The sequence below is a fragment of the Stenella coeruleoalba genome, assembly GCF_951394435.1.
Source record: "Stenella coeruleoalba genome assembly, chromosome: 13".
NCBI lineage: Eukaryota > Metazoa > Chordata > Mammalia > Artiodactyla > Delphinidae > Stenella > Stenella coeruleoalba.
This window is the reverse complement of record NC_137159.1, coordinates 10,746,623-10,762,118: the sequence shown is the minus strand read 5'-3', so window position 1 is coordinate 10,762,118 and position 15,496 is coordinate 10,746,623. Positions and strand designations below refer to the sequence as shown.

General features: G+C 45.5%; 1 protein-coding gene across 1 annotated transcript in view; it reads right to left on the bottom strand.

The window, feature by feature from the left end:
- ACOXL (acyl-CoA oxidase like) overlaps window positions 1-15,496 on the bottom strand; it is a 355,249-nt gene that overhangs the window by 259,473 nt on the left and 80,280 nt on the right. Inside the window, 1 exon segment of the mRNA XM_079940041.1 lies at window positions 41-75. Coding sequence (XP_079796167.1) covers window positions 41-75 — 35 coding nt within the window.

Sequence of the window (15,496 nt, the reverse complement as noted above, 5' to 3'; positions counted from 1 at the left end):
CAGTAAGGATACTCCTTAAAAGAAAAAAATGTAACTTTACCTGTGGCTATAGCGAATGGCTATCGTCAACCCAAGCTGCAATTAAAAAGAGAGGAATACATATTAAATAATATCAAGTATATGCTGAATTCACAAGAATACTGATGTAACGCGCCAATTTTTTTAAACATTTCTTAAAACACCTTCCTGCTAATGCTTCCTAAATAACACTTTTCTTTTAAATAACATGTTTTAATGATCGATCTTTAGTTTCAACTTAACTCTTAAAAGGATAATGGTATTTTGAAAGGGTCTTAAACAGGGTACAATATTCCATCATGGATTAGACAGAAGGTGTCTCTCATCAGGAAAGACTTCCAAAAGGCTCTTTTTTGCCTTTTTAAAAATGCTTTAATGTTTATTTTTTTATTTTTTATTGAGGTAATTGACAAAAGGGTATCTATTTAAAGTGATGACATATACACCTACATTGCAAAATGGTTAACACACATTAGCACATTAATTAACACATTCATCGCCTCACAGAGTTACCTTTTATTTCTTTTTTTGGTGAGAACACTTAAGATCTGCTCTCTTGGCCACTTTCAACTGGGCAACACAGCATTGTTAACTACAGTCACCATGCTGTACATTAGACCCTTAGAACTTATTCTTCTTAGCCCTGGAAGTTTTTACCCTTTGACCAACATCTCCCCACTTACGCCCACCCTGCAGCCCCTGGCAACCACCATTCTACTCTTTCCATGAGCAAAACAGGGCTCTTTCAGCTCTGAGACAAAGCCGTGAAAAGATGGGACTGCAGAGCGGATCTGATTCTGAGGTTTGCATTAGGAGATCATGGCCACGCCCAGGTCCTGGGAGCGACCCTCTCACTGCCTCCACCCCAGGGGGACTGACCACTTGGGCCAGAGCCTCCCTGAGGGGATCAGCACAGACTTCACCCTGATCCTGTCAGCTCAAGGCCAGCAAGGCAGCTCCGAGGACTGCAAGGAAATCGCACTTGTGATATACACGTGACATCAAGAGAAAGTGTACACGACTGCCGGGCACGGCCACAAGCAGAGCCCGAGGTGACACTGCAATTTCCTCCTTACCCTGTAGGGGTGTCAGGGAAACCTCTCAAGAACAACTAGAGGTCGGACCATATGGCCTGGGCCTCGGCTGGTTAACACAAGGCCAGTGGTGGATTACATGACAGCCACGTTCAACTGCTAACCATATGGGTGTCAGCAAGTGATTTAACCTCTCAGAGCCTCAGTGTTCACAACTGTAAAATGGGCAAAGTAATTGTGTTCTCACCAGATTAACATAAGGATGAAACAATTTTTCTATCTATGTGTTTGTATCTGTGTGTATGCCCACGTGTGTGCATACTGCCTGATGGATAGGAAAAAAACTCTATAAATAATCACTACCACTATTTATAGGCAACACCCCTCTATGAAAATGTCACACTCCAAAATTTAATTTTTAATTGTTTTTAAGTTTAATTTTTCCAACTTTGCAAGTATTTCATCATGTAAAACACAGTGATCAGCCCTAATCATGCCTATGTAAGTCTCACTAACCCACTTGTGGCTGAATTGTGGCATGACTAGTTTAAGAATCTCAACTGCAGTTAAAAACCGAAGCATCATCTATAATATCATTTCTGGGCCAAAAGTCCACCTAAGTAGCACCTTAACACCCCCAAACATGTCACTGCCCATTCCCTTGATGTCAGCTCCCATAGAAGTGGGGGTGGGGAGGTGACTTCTGTGGCACCCTCCTGGGTGCTGCAAGATGACAGGAGGGTCCCTGGGGTAGTGGGAGGGTGGATGGGGTAAGCAAGAGACAAGGGGAGGAAGAGTTAGGACAAATCTTTGTGATAAGGAAGCCCAATTCTTCTAACCAGCTCAGGATACTGCAGAATCCCCCAGCTAGTGTGGGAATAGCTCCGGAATCATGCGGCTGGGTGCCACCACTGCATGCACCTGAAGTATGGAATCAGCGATGGAGAGATGAGGCTTCATTTTACCCAAAGCATACCTAAAAGTGAAGGCATGAAGTAGATAACAGGTTGATTTCGTATCCCCCTCGCCTGAATGCATTCAATTATCTATTTCAGCTCAGCCAGGAGTACATTTTCTCTGAGCCTTCAGCAAACAGAAGAGGAAGATGCCTCAGGGACCATCAAGAATTTAAAGAAAAAGGAGGAAATTATTGGGGGAATGAAATAAAAGTAGAAACTGCAGCCTAAAAAGGTCAGAATGAGCAATTTACCAATTTCACAGGCCAGGTAACTTCACCTTTCCTGGGGTTAAAAAGTTCTGGCTTACAGTTAGGCTAATTATAAGATAATTTTACTGCCTGAATATTTTGATAAGCTTTGGAGTACTGTTTAACTGGTGCCTTTCCACAGTTGAAAGATAAGCCCTTGCTGGAGTAGGGAGAGGAAATGGGTCTGGGGAAGGACAAGAATAAGAAAAAAAAGCAGAAAAAGTTGTTACATGGCAGCTGTGCTGGTTAAAAGGGGCTGGGAGATAAATCCTTCACAGAAGCAAATTTGAATTAAGCATTTTTATTAGTCTTTTCTTGGCTTCTGAATCAAATATGTTTTACAGTCATTTTTAAAAGGACACCTTTGTTAAGGAAGAGAGTGTGAACCTTGGGATGGTACAGACCAGCCACAGAATCCTGCAGGTCTCCAGAGATGCGCTAGGGAACAGGATGATTGGCACCTGTACAGAGACCCCAGAGCTACGTGGGAGCCCGCTGATGGGACAGATGGGAACGGGTCATTGTACAGTCCTTCTGGAAACCTGGCTTAAACGCCACATGGGATGCACTGGATCTGATTAGGCAGCCCTGAGAAGGTAATGGAACAGCGTAGAAAGCTATTGCGGGCCTCGCCATGAAACCCCACATTGGAACAGGTAAACGAGGCCAGTGAGCTGTGTGGGGAGCCTCCTTATGGTTCCTCCTCCTGCATCCTACCTATTATCTGACCCTAGAGAAGGCAGGGGAGGCAGAGACTTCTCTGAGGTTTCTGCCCCATAGCAAATGCCGCATCAAGGTAACTGGGCCAACTGCTGAGAGATGGGCCAGAGATGTTTTCTCCCTCGGCCCTAGGGACGAGGCCAGCCAGGCCTCTGTGAGCGCTCACCCTGCGAAGAGGCATCAGCGTCTAAGAAATTCTTCAAGCAAGTCACACCACTGCCTGTGTGTGCACGTTCACACCCAACTCACTCGTATGTGTGTGCACATAGGCACACAGGTGCACACTCGTGTGTGCATGCACACACTTACAGAGGCGCATCCACACCCATGTATGCATGCACAGGTACATGTGCATTCCTATTCGTGCATGCATGTGCACATATAAATAAGCACGTGCTCCTGGGTGCACACGTGCACGCACATGCTTATCCAATACTCGCATGCACCAGCACATGTGCACATATACATACGGATACACATTCCTACAGCCATGTGTATATGCATTCACCCATGTGCATAGAGACACTTTGGCATTTGAAGAGGCCCATAGAGCCTCTGAGACAAAGGGGGGCCTCAGACAATTGACCCTTTTGTTGCTGGTCTCAGCAGGGGCCCTGGGGAGAGAGAGGAGGGAGGCCCGGGGGTTGGCCCCCTGACCCCGGCCCAGCCCGGGCTGAGGCCCGGGGACACGGAGGTCAGCGGAGTTTTGTGCAGCCACCCTCCATCGAGAACACCCCCCCGGGACATACTGTAAGTATTGCCAGAGAGCACTTAACAAACTCCCATTCGGAGTACTTCTCTCGAGATTCCCACAATTTGTTAATAACAAAATTCAATCACCTTTTAATGGCCAGGAAAGAGTAATTTAACTTTTTTTTTTTTTCAAAATCTCCACCAACTACAAAAAACCTTTTTCCTGCTGCTTCGGCCTGAAAATGCTCCTTTTTTTGGAACAGCTGACCGAGGCAGCTGTTTCGTATCAAGTCTAGGGGTTTTCTATATGACCCAGGGAGCTCAGACAACTGGCAGGCCTTCCTGCATTAAAGGGTAATCTGAGAATAATTTGCCATAAAACACCCAGAAGTGGGCCAGCTGTAGCCGGATACACCCTATAAAGCACCACGTGGACTGTGCAGACCTTGTAAAATAATCATAATTTTAGAAAACACATTTTTAAAATCCATCTTTTGAAAAAACTTTAAAGAAGTGGCTGGCACTGTCTTAGAAGGCAGTAGGGAACGTCCTTACAGGTGCACCGACTGTCACCAAGCGCCCCTTCCCTGAGGCCCGCTGGCCCAAGGGTCCCTGTGTGGCTGGGAATCTGCTGTGCTTCGTGTTTACGATGTGCTGTCACACACACAAGGCTGCCAGCGGCAGGTGAGGAGGAAAAGTCCAGTAGGTGCCAGCCTCCAAGTCATCCAGCTGGTGACCGGTGCTCCAAGTGTGAGTCCAGAACTTTCTAGACCAGGGGTGCTTTGCTGGCCGTGGCTGTGACCAGAAGCCATGCCCCTTCACGTGGTCAGCCACCAACCAGCCACAGCCCTGGCACCGGTGCTCCCCGCTCCTCAAAAAAAATGCTGGACATCAGGGGTTTTATTATGAAAACTCCCATGTTTGAAACTGATTTGACTATTTTTCAAGAACTACGGGAGCCAAACAAAACACGTCAGTGGAATCTGGCCCGGGGGCCGCGGGTCTGCAACCTCGCTTTACACCTTTCCATGCTGCCAAGGCTCTGCTCGGGTTCTCCAAGCTTCCAATCTTGAATTAATGAGTTTGTGACAAATTTGGGGAAAGCCTTCCTGTTAGGCGTGACTCTTCCCTCCCTTTCCTATACTTCGGTGGTGATTTTTTTATAGTTGTTTTTTTTTTTTTACTTTCAAGGGTCCAAAGATTTATAACATCACAAAATAAAGTCACAGAGAAAGGTTGTTGTTTATTTTCCTCCTGTATTTTTTAAATGATTTCCTCCCCTTTTCTGGGAAAATATGGGAAAGGAGCGTGAAGGGGAGAAGAAGGCCATGGCGTGGACAGAATCCCACACAAACAGAGCCACGGTGTGCTGGTCCACGGATGGGAGGCAGGGAGAAAGTGATCCACCGAACGCATCCTGTTAACCCGTTCTCTGGCTCTCCTTCCAACACTGTTCTCTCCTCCTAAGAGCCAGGGCCCCCGTGCTCCCGCAAGCAGCACCTTCCAGAGCTGGTCTTCCTGCAGGTAACACCCCAGACTTCCTGCCCCTCCGTGCGTGACTCTGAAACCCTGCCACACACGCCATGACCCACTAGTCCTCAGCAGTGGACGTCCGTCTAGGGCTGTCTTAGGCACTCACTACTTCCTCTGAAAACTTAACTATGCTGGACCAGCCAATGCTTATGGTCAGGCGCAATGAGCTTTGTGGTCCAGTCTCCCACTTTTTCTTGCCTGTTTCCTCACGTTACCTATTTCGTGGGGTTGTTTTAGGCAGATTAACTTAGACTTCTGGGATGAGGCCCTGACCCGGACCTACTGAATCGGAAACTCTGGTGGGGGAATGGAGTGCGGGGCAGGTAGCCAGTCCTCCGGGGTTCAAGTTTAGGAAGCACTGAAAGAGATGATGTATGGAAGGAACTTAGCAAAAGGCTTGGCACAGGTGAATTCTTAGTAACTGTGACGACGACGATGATGATGATGTTACAGTTCATAATAAAACTATTTGCATTTTATGTCCTCTTAATGTCATGTCAATGTCCCACACTCAACTTCAGGGATTATCATCGCTGTGAGCTCAGCCAGCTAGTAGGCCTGGGGTGATGTCTGGGGAGATGAGGCTCACAGGTGATTACCCACTCAGCAGGGAGAGGTGTCCCCACCCGTCTGAGATCCACTGTGTGCTGTCCACAAACAAGTACAGGGCTGGCTTCCTGGAGGCCAAGGGCAAGTCTCAACAGGCTGCAGACCTGCCCTCCCCACACTGCGCTTCTCTCGCTAATTCCCATCAAAAGAGGGAGGAGGGCTTCCCTGGTGCCGCAGTGGTTGGGAGTCCGCCTGCCAATGCAGGGGACGCGGGTTCGTGCCCCGGTCTGGGAGGATTCCACATGCCGCGGAGTGGCTGGGCCCGTGAGCCACGGCCGCTGAGCCTGCGCGTCCAGAGCCTGTGCTCCGCAACGGGAGAGACCACAGCAGTGAGAGGCCCGCGTACCACAAAAAAAAAAAAAAAAAAAAAGAGGGAGGAGATGGCAAGAAAGGCAGGAGGAAGAAACAACAACATATTTCTCATTATTGAGTTTATTTCGTGATGTTATCCTTCCTTGGGCCCTTAAAATTTAATTTTTTTAAAAAAACTGGAAAAGCTAAAGAAAAAGTCACACTTAAGTTTAGGAAAAGAAGGGCATGTGCATAACGTGTAAACTCTTTCCAGATTTGTCAGAAACCTAGTAATTCAAATCTGAAACTTTCAGAACCTGATGTAAAACTTGCTAAATCAATGGAAATTAACATTGAACAAACACTGAAACCTAGGCAGTGGTGGTTTAACCAACCTAAGAAAACAAGTTGTTTTCAAGTCTCTAAGCCCCGAGTAACTGAAAAGATAAGGCCGGTGATGCTGCTGTCCCTCCCCGCTGTTCCTGGGAACCTGAGCCAGGCACCATCTTTTTGGAGTAAAAGTTAAACAGCTCTGCTTGGAAAGCTTGGAGATGAGTTTTCACAAGGACTTGCTTTGTCCCCCAATTCGCACAAATTAAAAACATCTGTGAGTCTTGAGTTGCTGCCCGTTCCCCCCACCCCCAGCAACAGCACCTGGGCCCCCTTTTACCAGGCATCTTCCAGGGACCAAGCCCCATGAGCCATGGGTCAAGGGACCACCCCGTGCCCTGCTCTCAACCTCGGTACCATCCTCTGCAGAGAAACAACAGTGACTGCAGCCCCTCCCCAGAAGACAGGGGGCTGGACACCCTCAGGGCCTAGCAGTGGTGAGGACTCCAGGAGGCCAGCTATCATCCTTGTCATTGTCATTCAGTGGCCGTGGTCTGTCCACCTGTGTCACAGCAGAGTGAACTCATGGGCGTACATCAGGTCCCGGTTACTCATCTTTGTGTGGCCGGTACCCAGAGCTGGATAAACAGGGCTGCCAGAGAGCTTCATGAACCACTGAATTCACTCCAGGGAGAATTCAGCTTGTATTCACTGAATTCACTTACAGCTTGTGAGTGTCAGAGGAGCTGACCGTATTTTTTTAAGTTTTAGGTTTCCAACAAAGTAACAGTAGATTTTGGTTTCTTGGCTTCTCTTGATATGAACGGTTGGGTATTCGATAATATGAAGAAACCACACACTCTTTTCGTAGAAAACCTAATTTGCACCGGCGTGATGATGGACATGGATTCTGTGTGCAGCCTACATCACAGAACAACTAACCCAGAAAACTCTGGAACTTTCAGTGGCAAATACTACTTAAGTGAAAGCCTGATTGTAAGTCAGAGTCGGCCGGGGGAGAAGGAAGAGGCTGAAGAGAAGAAAAGGAAATGTATGCGGACTGAAGGGGACAAATGGGTGACACCCTCACATGCAGTCAATAACAAGGGTATTTTAGGGCATTTCTATGGTGGATTTTGGCCTGTTAAATACAAGAAAATGAAAGGCCGTTCATAGCCTGTCACTGCAGCTTAGCGACCCCAAAACCGCTCGTTGACCCACTCTGAGCCCCAGATCCTCATCGGAGTCGAGAGTAAAATGCCCAGGAAAGGAAATCCCTTTTTAACATAAGACACAAGAATACTTTTAAAGAACCTGTTTCAAAGAAAGAATAACAGTTTTCTTCCTTCTAGCTCTTACCTACTTTCTCCTCTAATCAAATTCCTACCAGAAAGAAATTCACAAAAACGTAAACAGACAAACAAAAATCCTTCCTCCCAGGTATATGGGACATGGGCTAAAATGAGGCCCTGCAGAAAACATGACAGCAGCTGTTAAAAAGAGCGCAGTAAAAAGAATTTAAAAAATAATTTTAAAAAAGAGTGCAATATATCCACTGTTGAAAAAGAGACAATATCTTTTTAAGTAAACTCTTAATTATGAGATAATTGTATTAATAGATTCACATGCAGGTATCTGAAATTATATAGAGGAATAATGGGAGAGAAGCCCCATGTATCCTTTGCCCAGTTTCCTCTAAGATGTCATCCCCAGTGACATCTTGCAAAATTATCATGCAATATCAGTGAGGGTATTGACATCAGTACAGTCCAGCTACAGAACGTTTCCGTCACCTTGTGATGCCCTTTTATAAATGCATCCGTTTTCCTCCCACACTTATCCCTGTTTAGCCCCCGGCAACCATCAGTCTGTTCTCCAGCCCTGTGATTTTGCCTTTTCGAGAATGTAATATAAATGGAAGCCTACAGTATGTAACCTTTGGGGATTAGAGCTTTTCATTCAGCATCATTCTCTGGAGATTGATCCAGTGGCTGCAGGTACCAATAGTTGATTCCTTTTCATTGCTTAGCAGTATTCCATGATACTGGAACACCACAGCCAAGGAATCTGTTAAAGGACATCTGGGCTATTTGCAGTTTAGGACTGTTATACGTAAAGCTGCTATGAACATTCATGTGCAAGTATCTGCATGAACATAAGTTTTCATTTCTCTGGGATAAACGCCCAGGCGTGCCACTGCTGGGTCATACGGTAGTTCCATGTGCAATTTTATAAGAAACTGCCCAACCGATCTCCAAAGTGACTGTACTGTTTTACAATCCCACCAGAAATGTATGAATGACACTGTTTCTCTGCATCCTCACTAGCTTTTGGTGTTATCACTTTTTTTTTAATTTTGTGCCATTCTGATAGGTATTATTCTGATAGCCATTGTGGTTTTAATTTACATTTTCCTAAGTGTTTAATGATGTTGAACATCTTTTCACGTGCTTATTTGCCAACGGTAGATTCTCCTCAGTGAAATGTTTGCCCATTTTCTATTTGGATTGGCTGTTTTTTCGCTGTTGAGTTTTGAGAACTCTTTCTATATTCTATATACTAGTCCTTTGTCAGATATGTGGTTTACAAATATTTTCTCCCAGTCTGTAGCCTGTCTTTTCATCTGTGTAACAAGGTCTTTACAGAGCAAAAGTTATTTGTTTTGATGAAGTCCAACTGATCAATTCTTTCTTTAAGGGATATGCCTTGGTGTCTACTCTAGTGAGGTGGATGGACCTAGAGTCTGTCATACAGATTGAAATAAGTCAGAAAGAGAAAAACAAGTACCGTATATTAATGCATATATATGGATTTTTTTAAAAATGGTACTGATGAGCCTAGTGGCAGGGCAGCAATAAAGATGCAGACATAGAGAATGAACTTGAGGACACAGGGCGGGGGGGGGGGTGCGGGGGAGGGGGAAGCTGGGGGCAAAGTGAGAGTAGCGTCGACTACCAAATGTCCAATAGATAGCTAGTGGGAAGCAGCCGCATAGCACAGGGAGATCAGCTTGGTGCTTTGTGACCACCTAGAGGGGTGGGATAGGGAGGGTGGGAGGGAGGCTCAAGAGGGAGGGGATATGGGCGTATATGTATGCATATGGCTGATTCACTTTGTTGTACAACAGAAACTAACACAGCACTGTGAAGCAATTATACTCCAATAAAGATGTATAAAAAAACTTTGAAAATAAAAGTATTAAAAAAAATTTGTATACCTGTAGACCCCAAAGATTTTCTCCTATTTTTTCTGAAAGTTTAATAAATTTATGTTTTACATTTAAAGCATGATCTATTTTGAGTTAACTTTTGTATAAGGTGTGAGACATTTTTTAAGATTTTAATTTTATTGGAATATAGCTGATTTACAACGTTGTGTTAGTTTGTGTGTACAGAAAAGTGATTCAGTTATACAAATACATATATTCATTCTTTTTTAGATTCTTTTCTCACATGGGTTATCACAGAATATTGGGTAGAGTTCCCTGTGCTAACATTTTGCGGGTGGGGTCGGGGGGGCGTTGTTTGTTTGTTTATAGATGCCCAATTGCTCCAGCCCCATTTGTTGAAAAGGCTATCTTTTCTTCCATTGAATTTCTTTTGCACTTTTGTAAAGAATCAGTTGGGCATATTTATTGGGGTTTATTTCTGGGCTTTCTATTCTGTTCCATCGATCTATTTGTCTGTCTCTCTGCCAAAACCACTAGACTTGATTACTATATAAGTATTGAAATTGAGTAGAGTGACTCCATCCGCCTTATTCTTTTTCAAAAAAAATTTTTAGGGACTTGCCTGCTGGCGCAGTTGTTAAGAATCCGCCTGCCAGTGCAGGGGACAAGGGTTCGAGCCCTGTTCCGGGAAGATCCCACATGCCGCAGAGCAACTAAGCCCATGTGCCACAACTACTGAGCCTGCGCTCTAGAGTCCACAAGCCACAACTACTGAGACCACGTGCTGCAACTACTGAAGCCCGCGCACCTAGAGCCCGTGCTCCGCAACAAGAGAAGCCACCACAATGAGAAGCCGCGCACCGCAACGAAGAGCAGCCCCCGCTCACCGCAACTAGAGAAAACCCACGCACAGCAACGAAGACCCACCACAGCCAAAAATAAATTAGTTAATTAATTAATTAAAATTTTTTTAGCTATTCTGCTTCCTTTGCCTTCCCATATAAACTGTAGAATAACCTTGTGTATATTCACACAAAAAAAAATCTTGCTGGAATTTTGATAGAAATTGCATTAAACCTATATATCAATTTTGAAGAAAACTGGCATCACTACCATATGGAGTCACCCAATCCATAAATGTGGTATGTGTCTCCATTCATTTAGATCTTCTTTTATTCCTTTCATTACCATTGTATAATTTTCAGCATGCAGTTTCTATACATGTTTGTTAGATTTACTTCTGCGAATTTCTCCTCTCTCTCTTTTTGAGCAAGTGTAAATTATTTTGGTGTCCACATGTTCGTTGTTAATATATAGAAACACAATTTATTTGTGTATGTTTATCTTGTGTGCTGCAACCTGCTAAATTCACTTAGCAGGTTCTAGGAGATTTTTCGTAGGTTCCTTGGGCTTTCTGTATAGACAAGCATCATCTCCAGATAGGATCGGTTTTGTTTCTTCTTTTCTCATCCAAATGCCTTTTCTTTTCTTGCTTTACTGCACCAGCTGGAAGTCCAGCACTATGTTGAGTAAAGGTAGTGAAAGCAGGCACCCTAGCCTTGTTCCCAATTTTAGGAGGAAAGCATGCAGTCATTCACCATAATGTATAATGTTAGCTATGGGGGAGGGTTGTAGATGTTCTTTATCAAATTGAGGAAGTTCCCTTCTTTTCCTATTTTTCTGACGGTTTTTTAATCATGAAAAGGTGTTGAATTCTGTCAAATGCTTATTAAAAACACCTATCCTGGGGCTTCCCTGGTGGCGCAGTGGTTGGGAGTCCGCCTGCCGATGCAGGGGACGCGGGTTCGTGCCCCGGTCCAGGAAGATCCCACATGCCGCAGAGCAGCTGTGCCCGTGAGCCATGGCCGCTGAGCCTGCGCGTCCAGAGCCTGTGCTCCGCAATGGGAGAGGCCACAACAGTGAGAGGCCCGCGTACCACACACACACAAAAAAAACACTTATCCTCCTTTAAACTATCCCCTCTCTTCTCCGCTGTCTAGTTTTTAAAAAAATACACAAAACGAATGAGAAACCAAGCCCTCTGTCCTGGTGTATAGAACATAGGCTCAGATGAAGCTTTCCATAAAACACAATCACAGGTGTTACAAAAGACTGTAGTAGATCTGATGTGAAAAGTGACACAACATACTTTTAAGCAAAAAAAAAAAAAAATTGCAGGTACAATCTAAATGTGCATATAATGTGTTGAGGGGATATCTGATATTGAATGGTTATATATATAATTATTAGAAAGGAAGTCTGGAAGACTAAATACCAGATTCTTGGATGGGAGGGGTTTGGGTGGGAAAGGATCTTCACTCCCTTTTATACTCTTCTCCAGTGTGTAATGTGAATGTTTTAACATAAGCAGGTACTAATTGGTAATTTTTAAACGATCTAATAAGGGAAAGTATGGAAAACAATTACCTTGCAAAATGCTATGAACCGTGTACTTTACGCATAGCTGAATGCAATTTTTCTCTTAAGGTGCTGTCTTTTGTCAGCCTGAAACATGGATGCTTTGGCAAGGAGATATTATTAAACTGTGTTCCACCGCCACTCAAATTCACACGGAATAAAAAGGACAACATTTTGAAATAAAGATTCAAGAAAGGGAGTAAAAGAATGAGGACACATCTCTTGGTAATAAAGTCTTTCACCCCTACCCCAGTAGATTCTCACAAAGGTTCCATTTCATCACCTGGATTTTTAGGTCAGTATTAAAGGTGCTAACTTCGGACTTTGCTGGGAGGGGAGGGAATCTGTCTAAATTGATGGATTTGATAGAGGCAGTGACTGAAATGCTGCACACACACCCAGCAGAGGGGGAGAAAGACACAACCAGACAGACAGAGCCCTACCGAAGTGTGATTGTGTGGTCACTGGCATACGGAGAAGAAACGAAGCAAAACACCTTCTCTAGTTTACAAGCACTGCTGTGAGCCATCACTGCCTCATCAGGTGACAGAATAAACATGCTGTTTTCTCCATATTTCCAGGACAGTTCTCTAAGGTGCATTCCCTTCCTCGGAAGAGAAAAATCAACTTCCCAAAGAGTAGTCAAGTCAAGCAACACAGCTGAGGGGAGACAAGCACAGCCCAGGGCGACCAGTGAGGCGTGGGACCAGCACTAACCACCACCAACAAAGACCCAGAGACACAAACCCACCTCCCGAAGCGGAGGCCAATTAGACTACAATGAGCTGACACTCCAAAGTGAGGTGGGGTTGGAGCTTGGAAAGTTCAGCAGGTAAAAAGCTGTGGTACTGGCATAAAAGGCACAGTCACTGAATCAGAAAATCTAACCAGTATCAGACATATGGGAAAATACTCAAGCTTAGGATGTAATATGAAAAAGGCAGAACGTAAGCGAGAAGCATTTCCACACTGACGTTACGACCACAGAAAAGGGTAGCACAGGTGACTTCCTCTCATCCTCAGCTCACCGGCCCGGCCACCCTCTGGGGTCAGCCAATGCTCTCCAGCTGAGCTGCTCTGGCCCCGGCCCTCCCCGTGAACCCCACTGCCACCTCCTCGAGAGCGTCACCTCCCCTCCCAGGAAGCACAGCAAGAGCTTCCTACAGGGCTGCCTTTCTCCAGCTGGAAACTCAGAGCTGATCACACTGCCGAGCCCTGTGGAACGCCCTTGTGGGACCCCAGCGGCCGTGTGATGAAGCCGAGACTACAGAGCTACCTCACCTGCCTCGTGGCCCCTTTTTCAACCACCCACCCCTTTCACTCCCACCTGGCTCATCAAATCAGCCCCAGATTCCCAAACGCAGTGCATGCTACTCCCTTTCCCATCCCACCCCACCCCATTCCCCACAGTGCTCTTCTCTCCTCAGTCACCTTCCAAATCCTATTCATCCTACAAACCCCCTCAAACATCATGACCCCTGGGAGGCTTCTCTGCCCCAGCCCGGCTTTCATCAGCCCCTCTTCCGGCTCCTTCGCCCAGCATGTGCGAGGCTGCGGTCTGTGTACAGACGTCTTTCCAGCATCCTGCAAGCTCTCGGAGGGCGGGCTTTCATCTTCCATCCCATGCCTGGTCCACGGGGAATCCAGGAGTTCAGTGAACATTTGTTGAAATCATGGGTTTTGTATTTCCTTCGTTGTTCTCCTTTAACATGGTTATGCAGTTGTCTGTGGGCATTAAGTTACACGAAATTTGTATTTGCCTCCCTGACTCAGCAGGCGGAAGAACAGCCGTCGCAGATGCCTCCATGTTCTTGTGCTACGGTGCAATGGCCACCAATGACAAAGTTGTGCTTATTTCTCTCTGTGTGGAAACTGCCCATTTTATGCAAGTGAGGTACAGGGTTCCAGCTCCATCATCAATGTTTATGAAAAGCCTATTGTGTGCAAGACACTGAGGAGGTCATAAAGAGGCACAGGGCATGATCCCTGAGCTCGGAGAGTACAACATAAACCAAGAAAATAGCTTCATTATCCACTGTGTTAAGTGCCAGACTCCAGGAGTTCCCGGGAGGGTGACCTTGCTGTGAAACCTTCACAGAGGAGCTGGGGCTGGAGCTGGGCCTCAGGGATTCACACAGATATGAGAACAAGGGTGACTATCACGTGGGGACCTCAGCATCAGTAATGGCTTAGCAGAAAGGACTCTGAGTCAGACAGGAAGTTTGGACAATAATACACCTCTGGGTGCATCCACCAAGCACTTTCTGCAGGTCAAATACGGTGCCAAGCACAGCAGAAATGTCGCTTCATCTAAGCCTCATAAAATCGCTGAGAATGAAGCATGACTATTCCCATTTGGGGATGGGGAGATGGAGATTCAGAGAGTATGCTACCTTGCCTAAGGTCACACAGCTAGAAAATCGCTGAACGCCTGGGGATATTGGGACTGGAGTATTGAGGGTCTTTTTTTTAGTTTAAACAAATAAGAGTTTATTTTATTTTTTTATAATAAGTCATCTGAAGGTGGGTGAATGCTGATGTTGGTTTCACTGCTCAACAATGTCCTTAGGGACCAGGTCCTACAGAGGTCCATTTTTTAGCAACTGGCTTCTCATCCTTGTGCTTGTTGCCTCATGATCACAAAACGGCTGTTGCAGCCCCAAGCATCATGCCATATTAAGTGTCTTCAGTACAATGCTAAACATTGGGAGCGTGAGCCTGCAGACAACAGGGAGATGCTGAAGGTGTGTGACCAAGGTAGACATACTCAGTGATGCTTCTGCCAGGTTCATCTTGGCCTTTGCTTAAGAGGAATTGGAGGAGAGAGATTCTAAGAGAGAAAGCTTTCCTTTAATGTACTATATTTTTGTCCAAAGATGCATTTCATTCTTTGTTGATAAGCAACCAATTTGGAAATGGGAAATTAAATAACACATCCAGTTTTGTGGGGATTGTGGGAGTTGCAGGGCTGTCTCTGTCCTTGGGTATCAGACTTCCCTAACCCCTCTCAGCCCGGCGCTCTGGAGCAATCTCTAAGTCTTCTGGAATATCCGGCACTCCTCACTCTCCAGTCCTTCACACCTTCCTGCCACCGGTTATGCCCAGAACCACGGCCCAGGCCTTCAGTCAACGACAGAAGGAAGGAAATGTCACACCAAAATGAAGGAAATGAATATTTTTTATGGTTCTAAGAAAAACCTCCACTGTGGCTGGAGACCCAGGACATTTCTCCACCAAGACCCTCAGAGTCACGTATAGAGGGCATAAGGCCATTTGATGCAGCACTGTCTCTAAAAGCAAAACTTTGGAAACAGCATAAATGTCCACTAGGAGGGGTCTGGCTATCGTGGACTACCACGCATGATTTAAAAGATGGAGGAACTTTTCTATATACTGACTTGGAAAGATCTCTGAGAAGTAGGGCTGGGTGAAAAACAGCAGGCAGAAATTCGCTTCTAATGTGGCCTTGTGAAC